General features: G+C 47.5%; 1 protein-coding gene across 4 annotated transcripts in view; it reads left to right on the top strand.

Moving 5' to 3' along the window:
• PTPN6 (protein tyrosine phosphatase non-receptor type 6) overlaps positions 1-13,333 on the top strand; it is a 42,782-nt gene that overhangs the window by 21,959 nt on the left and 7,490 nt on the right. For all 4 annotated transcript variants that reach the window (XM_072129885.1, XM_072129884.1, XM_072129886.1 and 1 more), the window contains 2 exons: positions 810-1,004; positions 11,693-11,873. In XM_072129885.1, coding sequence (XP_071985986.1) covers positions 810-1,004; positions 11,693-11,873 — 376 coding nt within the window. The remainder of the gene's footprint in view (positions 1-809; positions 1,005-11,692; positions 11,874-13,333) is intronic.

The following is a 13,333-nucleotide window of genomic DNA, read 5'->3' as shown; positions in this document are numbered from 1 at the left end:
AAACGCATTGTTAACGTGGCGCTAACACATATGTAAAACGCAATGCTTTGTAATCGCTAATGTTTACAGCTGTTTAATGATGCTAATCTCAGCTGTCGCAATTCGTTTTGAAGTGTATGCTCTAAACACCACATGTGAATTCAGCCATATAGGCCCATTGCTTTTGAGTCCCACTCCCTATTAAGCCTATTTAAGTTCTGGCCCATTTTGTGGAAGCTATTTTTGAGTTTTAACCGTAGCTAGAATATGGGGTCACTGACTCCCCTACTACAGCAGCTGCGTGTGGATAGGTGTTTGCACATGGAGACAGGGGCTGGATGACCCCCATTTATGAACTTAGTCTATTGCTCTCTGTTATCAGTTATTTTCGGGCTAGTTAGGAGAAAAAGTGTAGGCATCAGCCGCCCCTTGCTATTACACTATGGGGCTATTATAAGCCCCTGAGATGGGATTTACAGTAAATCCTCCCTCTGCATAGATCTGCATTGCCGCTTTGTCTTTCTCCTTTTTCCGCTTTTGCTGTTCTTTCTGCTTTTCCCATGGAGATGGCTGCGGTGCTTTCTGTGCACAATGAGGAAGTGCAACTTATTTTTTTTCACAATCAATATATGTCACAGATTTCCTGCTTGACTAAAATGCACATTTTTAGATGTTTTTACTCGCAGCCTGGCGTTGTCACAACAGTCACGTGTGTGCAATGACTTCAGCTTCTTGTATTCCTTTATGTCAGAGCAGCACAGAGTATTTCAGGAAATACTCTGGTGACATGGAGGTGATACAATGGGTTTTTCTTCTTCTGCCCCCTTTAGGTTGGAGGACACAGTCACCCATATCCGGATACAGAATACGGGGGACTGCTACGACCTGTATGGGGGAGAACAGTTTGCAACGTTGACAGAACTGGTGGAGTATTATATGGGACAGCAAGACTACCTGCAGGACACAGATGGAACTATCATCCCGCTGAAATACCCCCTGAACTGCTCCGACCCCACCAGCGAGCGGTGAGCCTAATGTCATCCTGTCACCACTCCTTTCAGCTCCTAGAATGTGGGTGTCACCCAACTTTCCTCTAAGACACATTGATGTGCCGTGCAGGAGGCTGGTACAGCCAGACACACATGGTCCGCTGACAACTAAGACCCATGTGTAGATGTCAGATTGTAAAATATAACCCTCAGGGTCAACGCATAATGTATAGGTGGTACGTGTACTGTGTGAGGCGGTGCGTGTACTGTGTGAGGAGGTGCGTGTACTGTGTGAGGGGATACGTGTTCTGTGTGAGGCGGTGCGTGTACTGTGTGAGGCGGTGCGTGTACTGTGTGAGGCGGTGCTTGTACTGTGTGAGGCGGTGCGTGCACTGTGTGAGGGGATACGTGTTCTGTGTGAGGCGGTGCGTGTACTGTGTGAGGCGGTGCGTGTACTGTGTGAGGCGGTGCGTGTACTGTGTGAGGTGGTATGTGTACTGTGTGAGGCGGTATGTGTACTGTGTGAGGTGGTATGTGTACTGTGTGAGGCGGTGCGTGTAATGTGTGAGGGGATACGTGTTCTGTGTGAGGGGATACGTGTTCTGTGTGAGGCGGTGCGTGTAATGTGTGAGGCGGTGCGTGTACTGTGTGAGGAAGTACGTGTACTGTGTGAGGCGGTGCGTGTAATGTGTGAGGGGATACGTGTTCTGTATGAGGCGGTGTGTGTAGTGTGTGAGGTGGTACGTGTACTGTGTGAGGCGGTGCGTGTAATGTGTGAGGGGATACGTGTTCTGTATGAGGCGGTGTGTGTAGTGTGTGAGGTGGTACGTGTACTGTGTGAGGTGGTGCGTGTAATGTGTGAGGGGATACGTGTTCTGTGTGAGGGGATACGTGTTCTGTGTGAGGCGGTGCGTGTAATGTGTGAGGCGGTGCGTGTACTGTGTGAGGAAGTACGTGTACTGTGTGAGGCGGTGCGTGTAATGTGTGAGGGGATACGTGTTCTGTATGAGGCGGTGTGTGTAGTGTGTGAGGTGGTACGTGTACTGTGTGAGGCGGTGCGTGTAATGTGTGAGGGGATACGTGTTCTGTATGAGGCGGTGTGTGTAGTGTGTGAGGTGGTACGTGTACTGTGTGAGGTGGTGCGTGTAATGTGTGAGGGGATACGTGTTCTGTGTGAGGCGGCGCGTGTACTGTGTGAGGCGGTGCGTGTACTGTGTGAGGTGGTGCGTGTACTGTGTGAGGCGGTGCGTGTACTGTGTGAGGCGGTGCGTGTACTGTGTGAGGCGGTGCGTGTACTGTGTGAGGCGATGCGTGTACTGTGTGAGGCGGTGCGTGTACTGTGTGAGGCGGTGCGTGTACTGTGTGAGGCGGTGCGTGTACTGTGTGAGGCGGTGCGTGTACTGTGTGAGGTGGTATGTGTACTGTGTGAGGCGGTGCGTGTACTGTGTGAGGGGATACGTGTTCTGTGTGAGGCGGTGCGTGTACTGTGTGAGGCGGTGCGTGTACTGTGTGAGGCGGTATGTGTACTGTGTGAGGCGGTGCGTGTACTGTGTGAGGTGGTATGTGTACTGTGTGAGGAAGTGCGTGTACTGTGTGAGGCGGTGCGTGTACTGTGTGAGGTGGTACGTGTACTGTGTGAGGTGGTATGTGTACTGTGTGAGGGGATACGTGTTCTGTGTGAGGTGGTACGTGTACTGTGTGAGGTGGTACGTGTACTGTGTGAGGTGGTACGTGTACTGTGTGAGGTGGTGCGTGTAATGTGTGAGGGGATACGTGTTCTGTGTGAGGCGGTGCGTGTACTGTGTGAGGCGGTGCGTGTACTGTGTGAGGCGGTGCGTGTACTGTGTGAGGCGGTGCGTGTACTGTGTGAGGCGGTGCGTGTACTGTGTGAGGCGGTGCGTGTACTGTGTGAGGCGATGCGTGTACTGTGTGAGGCGGTGCGTGTACTGTGTGAGGTGGTATGTGAACTGTGTGAGGTGGTGCGTGTACTGTGTGAGGCGGTGCGTGTACAGTGTGAGGCGGTGCGTGTACAGTGTGAGGCGGTGCGTGTACAGTGTGAGGCGGTGCGTGTACTGTGTGAGGCGGTGCGTGTACTGTGTGAGGCGGTGCGTGTACTGTGTGAGGCGGTGCGTGTACAGTGTGAGGTGGTGCGTGTACTGTGTGAGGTGGTGCGTGTACTGTGTGAGGTGGTATGTGTACTGTGTGAGGCGGTGCGTGTACTGTGTGAGGCGGTGCGTGTACAGTGTGAGGTGGTGCGTGTACTGTGTGAGGTGGTATGTGTACTGTGTGAGGCGGTGCGTGTACTGTGTGAGGCGGTACGTGTACTGTGTGAGGCGGTGCGTGTACAGTGTGAGGTGGTGCGTGTACTGTGTGAGGTGGTGCGTGTACTGTGTGAGGTGGTATGTGTACTGTGTGAGGCGGTGCGTGTACTGTGTGAGGCGGTGCGTGTACAGTGTGAGGTGGTGCGTGTACTGTGTGAGGTGGTATGTGTACTGTGTGAGGCGGTGCGTGTACTGTGTGAGGCGGTGCGTGTACTGTGTGAGGCGGTGCGTGTACTGTGTGAGGCGGTGCGTGTACTGTGTGAGGTGGTGCGTGTACTGTGTGAGGTGGTATGTGTACTGTGTGAGGCGGTGCGTGTACTGTGTGAGGCGGTGCGTGTACTGTGTGAGGCGGTGCGTGTACTGTGTGAGGCGGTGCGTGTACTGTGTGAGGCGGTGCGTGTACTGTGTGAGGCGGTGCGTGTACTGTGTGAGGCGGTGCGTGTACTGTGTGAGGTGGTGCGTGTACTGTGTGAGGCGGTGCGTGTACTGTGTGAGGCGGTATGTGTACTGTGTGAGGCGGTATGTGTACTGTGTGAGGTGGTACGTGTACTGTGTGAGGTGGTATGTGTACTGTGTGAGGGGATACGTGTTCTGTGTGAGGCGGTGCGTGTACTGTGTGAGGCGGTATGTGTACTGTGTGAGGCGGTCCGTGTACTGTGTGAGGCGGTGCGTGTACTGTGTGAGGGGATACGTGTACTGTGTGAGGCGGTGCGTGTACTGTGTGAGGCGGTGCGTGTACTGTGTGAGGCGGTGCGTGTACTGTGTGAGGCGGTGCGTGTACTGTGTGAGGCGGTGCGTGTACTGTGTGAGTAGGTGCGTGTACTGTGTGAGGCGGTGCGTGTACTGTGTGAGGCGGTATGTGTACTGTGTGAGGCGGTATGTGTACTGTGTGAGGCGGTACGTGTACTGTGTGAGGTGGTATGTGTACTGTGTGAGGGGATACGTGTTCTGTGTGAGGCGGTGCGTGTACTGTGTGAGGCGGTATGTGTACTGTGTGAGGCGGTCCGTGTACTGTGTGAGGCGGTGCGTGTACTGTGTGAGGGGATACGTGTACTGTGTGAGGCGGTGCGTGTACTGTGTGAGGCGGTGCGTGTACTGTGTGAGGCGGTGCGTGTACTGTGTGAGGCGGTGCGTGTACTGTGTGAGGCGGTGCGTGTACTGTGTGAGGCGGTATGTGTACTGTGTGAGGTGGTATGTGTACTGTGTGAGGGGATACGTGTTCTGTGTGAGGCGGTGCGTGTACTGTGTGAGGTGGTGTGTGTACTGTGTGAGGCGGTGCGTGTACTGTGTGAGGCGGTGCGTGTACTGTGTGAGGTGGTGCGTGTACTGTGTGAGGCGGTGCGTGTACTGTGTGAGGTGGTACATGTTCTGTACATGTCATCTAATAAGTGACTTTGTTTTTGCTATTGTCCTTTTGTTTACATTTCTTTTCATTTCTTCTCTGTCCACGGTGTATAAGATCTGTGTCACTTCAGAAAGACTGTTATACCTGCCTGATGAAGGGACCTAAGATCTCCCGAAAGCTTGTAACATCTTATATTTCAAGGTGGCACATGTGCAACATACTCCAGCCTTTTCTTGGGGCCTGGAGGCAGCAGGGGCCCTGAATACCTGAGTGGCTGGCTATTGTGGCCTAGGCACAGTGCTTGGTATGGGGAGCGGAGGGCTGATCTACAGCCTGGCAGGTCTCCAGCAGGTGGTGTGTGCAAGAAATATGCTGATGCAGGAGGCTGATTGCTTCTTACTGGGGCAACCCCTGAGGTATCTGTAGGATGAATCCCTGGGTGATGGATGGGGAAGCCCTTGGTTGCAGCCAGCCGTATCCAGGGATCAGATGGAGGCAACGTTGTGCAAATCAACTTACAGTACTTTATTTAACAACAGGCAATAGCCAAACGATAGCAGCAGATTCTCTAGCTGGAAGAGTCATGGAGAGCTGGTCCACAGGAAGATTGCACTAAACCTGGTAGTAGCTTCAGGCTGGGCTGGTGCAGATGGAACTGAGTCCTGGTGATGGATCTCAGCTCTGGGTTTATGTCTCCGGACTTGCCCTAGGTGCAAGGTGATGGCCTGAGGCACCTGTAGTTCCTGGAATTAGGACAATGGCTGTGGCACACAGACCCTAAAGTCTGGCTTTGTCTGCAGACTCTATGCCATGTGTTTCCGCCCAGCAGGGGTCAATATACTCCCCTGGTCAGGTGGAGCACTTCTCCAATCACCTTCCAGCTTGGTTTACAAGAACATAATTGGACAGTAACATCTCACAATGTTAATACTTGCCTTGCTAGGCAGTACCTACAGCTGCAATCACTAAGTTCCCCAATACCTAGAGACCTACTAGAGAGGTGATCAGTTTCCCTAACAGCTCCTGACATGGAGAGGGCGCTATTCGCAACGACCACCTTGTCCATGCATTGGCAGGGGTGTTGCATACCCCCGTGGTAATTGAATGTGCCGCCCATGGCTCGTTATGGACTGGTTTGGGAATATAGGCTGGAGCTGGCTAGCATTACACAGCCTCCAGATGGTCACTACGTTTAGGGGTGCAAAAATAAAGTGCACTTTAGGGTAAAAGACAAACCGCCCACGGTCCTGGTTACAGGCACCGGGCTTGGTATCGGACTAAGTACATAAATGAGGACCATGCACTTTGTGGCTAACACCCTTAAACCAATTGTTTTCTTAGGAAAGGTGTGGTGTCATGTCCTGTAATCCACTTCTTGCACCAAGGCCTGAAATTTGTCCGAAGACACGTCACCTAGGTGGCATAATCATAAACATATATAGTACATACAGTACACATGGTATACCTGACGTCTGACAGTCTTACCCTAGTGTGCAACGTCTAGGGGTCACTACTTAGACACCCCCAGGCCCTTAAAGACCTGCGGTTTACAGAGGCAACACAAGTACAGAGCTCTGATTTTAGGCTTGAGCCTGTGGTGAGGATTTGACATAAACACGGATATAGACGGTCCGACACAGTCTTTTCCACCTGGCTGCAAAGCCTATGAAAGGGTTAATGCAAAACTAACATATAGTAATTGTTACTGTACTTGTGTAAACTTCACATTGGCAGCAGGTAGCACAAAGGGTACATTACTTAGAAACGTTACATAACGTTACAGTAGGTTGGCTACTTTGAGTATCGAATATAGAAATCTCCTTTTCCCTGGAAAAAAGGCATGAGATGCATGATAGTCCTCATGAAATTAAACGTAAGTCCTTTTGACCTGAAAGGTAAGGCATAAAATGCATTACAATCAATATTAAATGTCTGTCTCCTGTAAAAGAAGGCATAAAATTGAAAACAGCAATAATAAGGCTATCCTTTTCCCCTGAAAAATGATAATGACTTTAAGTCTCTCGAGAGCTCAAATACATCAGAGTCCATTCTCTGGGCACAGTCCTTCAAGAAGAGGAAAAAGGTGTAAAAGCAAAGGATCTCCTTGTAGTATGAGGGACACAGTCCTTTGAAGAGGAATTTGCCCTGCAGTCAGCAGAGAGGGGTGCTTTCAGAGCACAACTGGGGAGAAGTCCAGCAATGTCTCTGGCTTTTTAGAAATAGATAGTCCCAGGATAGTCTCTGGCTACAGCCCATCAGGGAATTACTGACTGTCTGAGCTTGGTACTGAAGAAGCCTGTTCTGGATCCCTTGGTAGGACAGCACCCGCCTGGGGACATCCGGTGGTGATCTCAGGAACTGCACGTTCCTCCACGTCGTCACTGATCTTTTGAGATCAAGGAGCAGGAACATTGGCCTCTGGAGTGTCTGCAATATCAGCTGGTTGATTTGCAAGGCCCGCCATCATGAACAGGTCGAGGGACAGGTAGATGGGAGCTTGTGGCCGCGCCATAGTCCCCTCTTCATCCTCTAGTTCTTCTGGGGCCGGAACATCACCCCACTGGTAGGATGCTGCCGGACGGGGTCTATTGCTGGGGACCAAGGGGGTGATTCATCCATCGGGAAATATCTCCTGCCACAGAGGACACCTGGGATCCGGCAACACTAGCGGTTGGAAAGGCGGCCGGGGTGTTCCCACGGACCAGGTCTGGCCGGTGGATGGCGATGGGACCCACGCTCTCAATACGGCAGCCAAGGGACCCTCCTGGAGGTTGAACTCAATCCATTCCGAATCAGTCGGATAATCCCACGGCTCGCCCCCGATTTCTGTTGCATGAAAGCAGCGCAGCTACACCACAATCCGATCGCGTGCGACACAATCCCAGCGCAGACCCATGTTAAATACCTGTCAAAGCTGCGCAAATCCCTGAAAACGGCAAACAGTCTGAGGAAAGTGCGATCCGCAACCCTTAGTAAATAAGCCCCAAAATGTAAAGAACACAAATCCACAAAATCACATCGTTATTTGCACATTGGGGTGGAAAATAAGTATTTGGTCACCTATTAATGTTCAAGAATTCTGGCTCTCACCTTTTTAAGTGGGAGAACCTGCACAATTGGTGGCTGACTAAATACTTTTTTTCCCCACTGTAACCCAGGACAGCTTAGATACACCCCTCAGCAGACAGTGGAAGGGTGATGAAGGCCTCAACTTGTCTCACTATCCTGTGTGTGTGTCCGTGATCGGGCCTGGGGTGGGTTCCCCTTTATGGTTCCGAATCCCCGTAGTATATTGGCACCTCGCTCGCTCACAGTCTGAGAGCTGATGCTATTTTGGGCACAGGATGAGGTCTGGCCGCACGTCACACCTCGTCTTATGAATTAAGGATGTGGTGTTTTTGTAAATTTAGACAGTATTTGGCTCGTTTTAGTAAAATCTGCTGCGGTATCTGCTGCGAGGGTCAGAACTGGACAGCGGTGGGTGAAATTATATCACAAGCAAGTACTAGGAAGTAGAAGTTTAGGTCATATCTGTTTCTAAGAAAAAGGTTCCTGTTACTACCAACTTTCCCAGAATCCCTCACGGGGTATGTGTCGGGAATATAAATCAACATCAAATGGCGACCGCCATAAATGATGAGAAGACGAAACGGGGTAAAGTGTAGAATAGAGGAAGCTGTACTGCCCATGTCAAATGTTTCACCATTCAGACTTGTACCAGGACATTTTTCCTGCATGCTGTGTAGAAAAATCACAAATTCGACATGGAAACCATCAGCAAGCTGCTTTTGACTGATCTGCCAAACTAACCATACATGTACAGTGCAAACAAAATGTGATGGCTATTTGGAAACCACCAACAAGCTGATACTGAGGGATCTGCCCCCCCAGTGTACGTGTACAGAAAATGGAAATCGAAAAATGTGAATTCGAGATGAAAACCATCAGCAAGCTGCTGTTGATCTGCTACAATAATTATGCACAATGAAAAGAGTTTTTGAAGCTGAATGGAGACCACCAACAAGTTGCTGTTGATGGATCGGTTACACCTATTTAGTAGTAGTTTATTTTATGGTTGCTTATTTATAGCCAGTTCACAGGGGTTACTATCAATATAAGTGTTGTGGGTCCCACAGGTGGAGTGTCTCCATGACATGGGTCATCGGTGTGGAATAATCACCATAGGGTGCCCACTGAGGGATCTTAGGAATGTGGTTCCTTAGTTAGGGATCCTTGATAAGGTATAACACCTGACTTGTACATGTGACTGGTTTTATGGTTCGGATTGAGCAAATAACCCTCAACCATCACAAGCTGAGGGTCACTCATAGCCAGCATATATATAAGGTGTAACGACCAGGCCAAGGGTAGGTATAGCCCTAAGTGCCTGACAGTCGTTTCTATCCTTCTTGCAATGTCAATTAACTCTATCTATTCCTCTATGTATCTGGCACCGGATTATAATATAGTAGGGTTGGGGCGGCCACTCGGGGCTAAAGGCTTCTAGGGGGCCCATGACCACATGAACCAATCGCCAAATCATGTACAGGCGGTCCCCTACTTAAGGACACCCGACTTACAGACAACCCATAGTTACAGATAGACCCCTCTGCCCACTGTGACCTCTGGTGAAGCTCTCTGGATGCTTTACTATAGTCCCAGACTACAATGATCAGCTGTAATGTGTCTGTAATGAAGCTTTATTGATAATTCTTGGTCCAATTACACCAAAAATTTTGAATCTCCAATTGTCACTGGGGCAAAAGAAAATTTTTTTTCTAGAACTTCCATTATAAAATATACAGTTTCGACTTACATACAAATTCAACTTAAGAACAAACCTCCAGACCCTATCTTGTATGTAACCCGGGGACTGCCTGTACAGATAAAAAAGAGAAGGATCTCCTAGCATGGAATGCTCAAGCTTTTAAAAAACATGTGTAAAAGGGTCCTTTCAGGACCTTTGAAGGTCCTCCAAAGGTCCTCAAAAAGGTGAACTAAAAGTGGAAAGAAGAGACACCCCTCTTTTCCCAAATAGCTTGAGTATGATATCATGTGAAGGAAGAACATGCCATTAAATACTTAGATATTATATAGCCCAGGGCCCATGTCTTAATCCGCCCCTGTAGTAGTACATGCCGGGCCCCCGTAGTCTCCAGTCTTTGTTCTCAGTTTCCCCTTCTTCTTCTCTCTCCACCCTCACCGCCGTGTCCCTCTCAGCTTCCTTCTTGCGGTTGGAAAATTCTCTGCCCTGTTTTGAAATAATTTGTCACTGAAGTTTCCATCATGTGACTTCTGACAATTCAACCACACGATCCTCTTGTGCAAAATGCAAACCGTGGCGCGTAACGCCAGGGCCAGGCGCAGGCGCTCAGATAATTGGAGAGCAGGGGATATGACCTCCTGCATCCCACAACGTGCAAACAACTTCACATAAAGCCAGGGAATCTTCAGCAACTCTGCAAATACTTCCCTTAATTTACCACGTCCTGATCTAGAGCTGCATAAATATTATGCTCCAGTCACATCCAAAGCTGTCAGTGGGGATGATCTTCAATCACAACCAATCCTACCAATGCTGTTAGTAGCACAAGACTGTGAAATATGGAGTTATATTCCAGGATTGTAGGACAGTGGTGTGTTCTCACACTGCTGTGCTCTGTGCTCTCTGCAACCAGTGCCATGTATTGACCCTGGAGAGATGTGTAGTCAGACCTATCTGTATGTTGTAAGAAGCAGCAGAACTGTGAAATATGGATTCATATACCAGGATTGTAGCTTTCCCAAGTGAAACAGTGGTGCGTCATCACACTGCTGTGCTCTGTGCTCTCTGCAGTCCGTGTTAGGTGTTGTACTTGGAGAGATGTGTAATCATAGCATTGTGTACTTTGTTATAAGCAGCAGGATTGTGAAATATGGATTGATATTCCAGGATTGTAGCTTTCCCAGGTGAAACGGTGGTGCGTCGTCACACTGCTGTGCTCTGTGCTCTCTGCAACCATTGTCATGTATTGACCCTGGAGAGATGTGTAATTAGACCTTTCTGTATGTTTTTAGAAGCAGCAGAACTGTGAAATACGGATTGATATTCCAGGATTGTAGCTTTCCCAGGTGAAAGAGTGGTGTGTCGTCACACTGCTGTGCTCTGTGCTCTCTGCAGCCAGTGTAAAGCGTTGTATTTGGAGAGATGTGTAATCATAGCATTGTGTACTTTGTTATAAGCAGCAGGACTGTGAAATATGGATTGATATTCCAGGATTGTAGTTGCTGGAAACGTGTCCTCACACTGCTGTGCTCTGAGCATTGGGCTGCTTCACCAGTTCTTAGTATAACTTTAGTAGTTAACCATACTCCTGGCTATGCCCCTGACTTATGTGCCCTGCCATGCTCTGAGTAAGTGCTGTAGATGGAGTATGGTTAACTACTAAAGCTTATACTAAGAACTGGTGAAGCAACCCAATGCTCAGAGCACAGCAGTGTGAGGACACGTCCCCGGCAACTACAATCCTGCAATATCAATTATATTCTGTGATATAATTTTGATATTATATTCGTGCGGTTAATACATTGAACGTCATGTACTCTAGTTACATGTAAAGCCGCACAAATTTCATTGGCACGGTGTTTCTTGTTAGTGGTTATTCTCAGGCTTGTCTCTGCTGTTCTCATGTCGGGTGTGATCTCTGTATTAGCGCCTCACTTTTGTTTATCTGAAGATCGCAGTTATTTTTGGACTTGTTATCTGCTGCAGATATTTTTTACTCTGTTTTGCTTATCAGGATATAGTAACTGCATGTGTCAGTTTCCATTAATTTCCATATACGCTTCAGGATAGCGCCACCCAGTGGACAGTGCCAGGAATAGCGAGCTGGCTGTGAGAAATCCTAGATGAGCTGGAGATACAATTACAAAGGAAGGCTTCATAAATCTTATCTTGTTCTAATGATGATTTAGCTGGGGTGAGGATGGGGTCTCCTACAGGGCGATGTCCTAAGGACGCAATGGGGTGAATTCTATGTAGAAGGAGAAATTCATACAGATATTCACTATTCCCACAGCTGGTATCATGGCTATCTATCTGGGGCAGAGGCAGAGAAGTTACTGCAGCAGAAGGGCGAACCCTGGACCTTCCTCGTCAGGGAGAGCCGGAGTAAACCTGGAGATTTTGTCATCTCTGTCGTGACACCTGATGTAAAAGACGACAAGCTCCGGGTCACCCACATCAAGATCTATAACGAGGTAACATGATAAGGACATGTAGAATATAACTATAATACTGCCCCCTATGTACAAGAATATAACTACTATAATACTGCCCCCTATGTACAAGAATATAACTACTATAATACTGCCCCCTATGTACAAGAATATAACTACTATAATACTGCTCCCTATGTACAGGAATATAACTACTATAATACTGCCCCCTATGTACAAGAATATAACTACTATAATACTGCCCCCTATGTGCAAGAATATAACTACTATAATACTGCCCCCTATGTACAGGAATATAACTACTATAATACTGCCCCCTATGTACAAGAATATAACTACTATAATACTGCCCCCTATGTACAAGAATATAACTACTATAATACTGCCCCCTATGTACAAGAATATAACTACTATAATACTGCCCCCTATGTACAAGAATATAACTACTATAATACTGCCCCCTATGTACAAGAATACAACTACTATAATACTACCCCCTATGTACAGGAATATAACTACTATAATACTGCCCCCTATGTACAAGAATATAACTACTATAATACTGCCCCCTATGTACAAGAATATAACTACTATAATACTGCCCCCTATGTACAAGAATATAACTACTATAATACTGCCCCCTATGTACAGGAATATAACTACTATAATACTGCCCCCTATGTACAAGAATATAACTACTATAATACTGCCCCCTATGTACAAGAATATAACTACTATAATACTGCCCCCTATGTACAAGAATATAACTACTATAATACTGCCCCCTATGTACAGGAATATAACTACTGTAATACTGCCCCCTATGTACAAGAATATAACTACTATAATACTGCCCCCTATGTACAGGAATATAACTGCTATAATACTGCCCCCTATGTACAGGAATATAACTGCTATAATACTGCCCCCTATGTACAGGAATATAACTACTATAATACTGCCCCCTATGTACAGGAATATAACTACTATAATACTGCCCCCTATGTACAAGAATATAACTACTATAATACTGCCCCCTATGTACAAGAATATAACTACTATAATACTGCCCCCTATGTACAGGAATATAACTACTATAATACTGCCCCCTATGTACAAGAATATAACTACTATAATACTGCCCCCTATGTACAGGAATATAACTACTATAATACTGCCCCCTATGTACAAGAATATAACTACTATAATACTGCCCCCTATTTACAGGAATATAACTACTATAATACTGCCCCCTATGTACAGGAATATAACTACTATAATACTGCCCCCATGTACAAGAATATAACTACTATAATACTGCCCCCTATGTACAGGAATATAACTACTATAATACTGCCCCCTATGTACAGGAATATAACTACTATAATACTGCCCCCTATGTACAAGAATATAACTACTATAATACTGCCCCCTATGTACAAGAATATAACTACTATAATACTGCCCCCTATGTACAAGAA

Source organism: Engystomops pustulosus, chromosome 11 (genome assembly GCF_040894005.1).
Source record: "Engystomops pustulosus chromosome 11, aEngPut4.maternal, whole genome shotgun sequence".
NCBI classification, from domain to species: Eukaryota; Metazoa; Chordata; class Amphibia; order Anura; family Leptodactylidae; genus Engystomops; species Engystomops pustulosus.
Note: the sequence above shows the minus strand (reverse complement) of the source record. Positions and strands in the feature narration are given on the sequence as shown.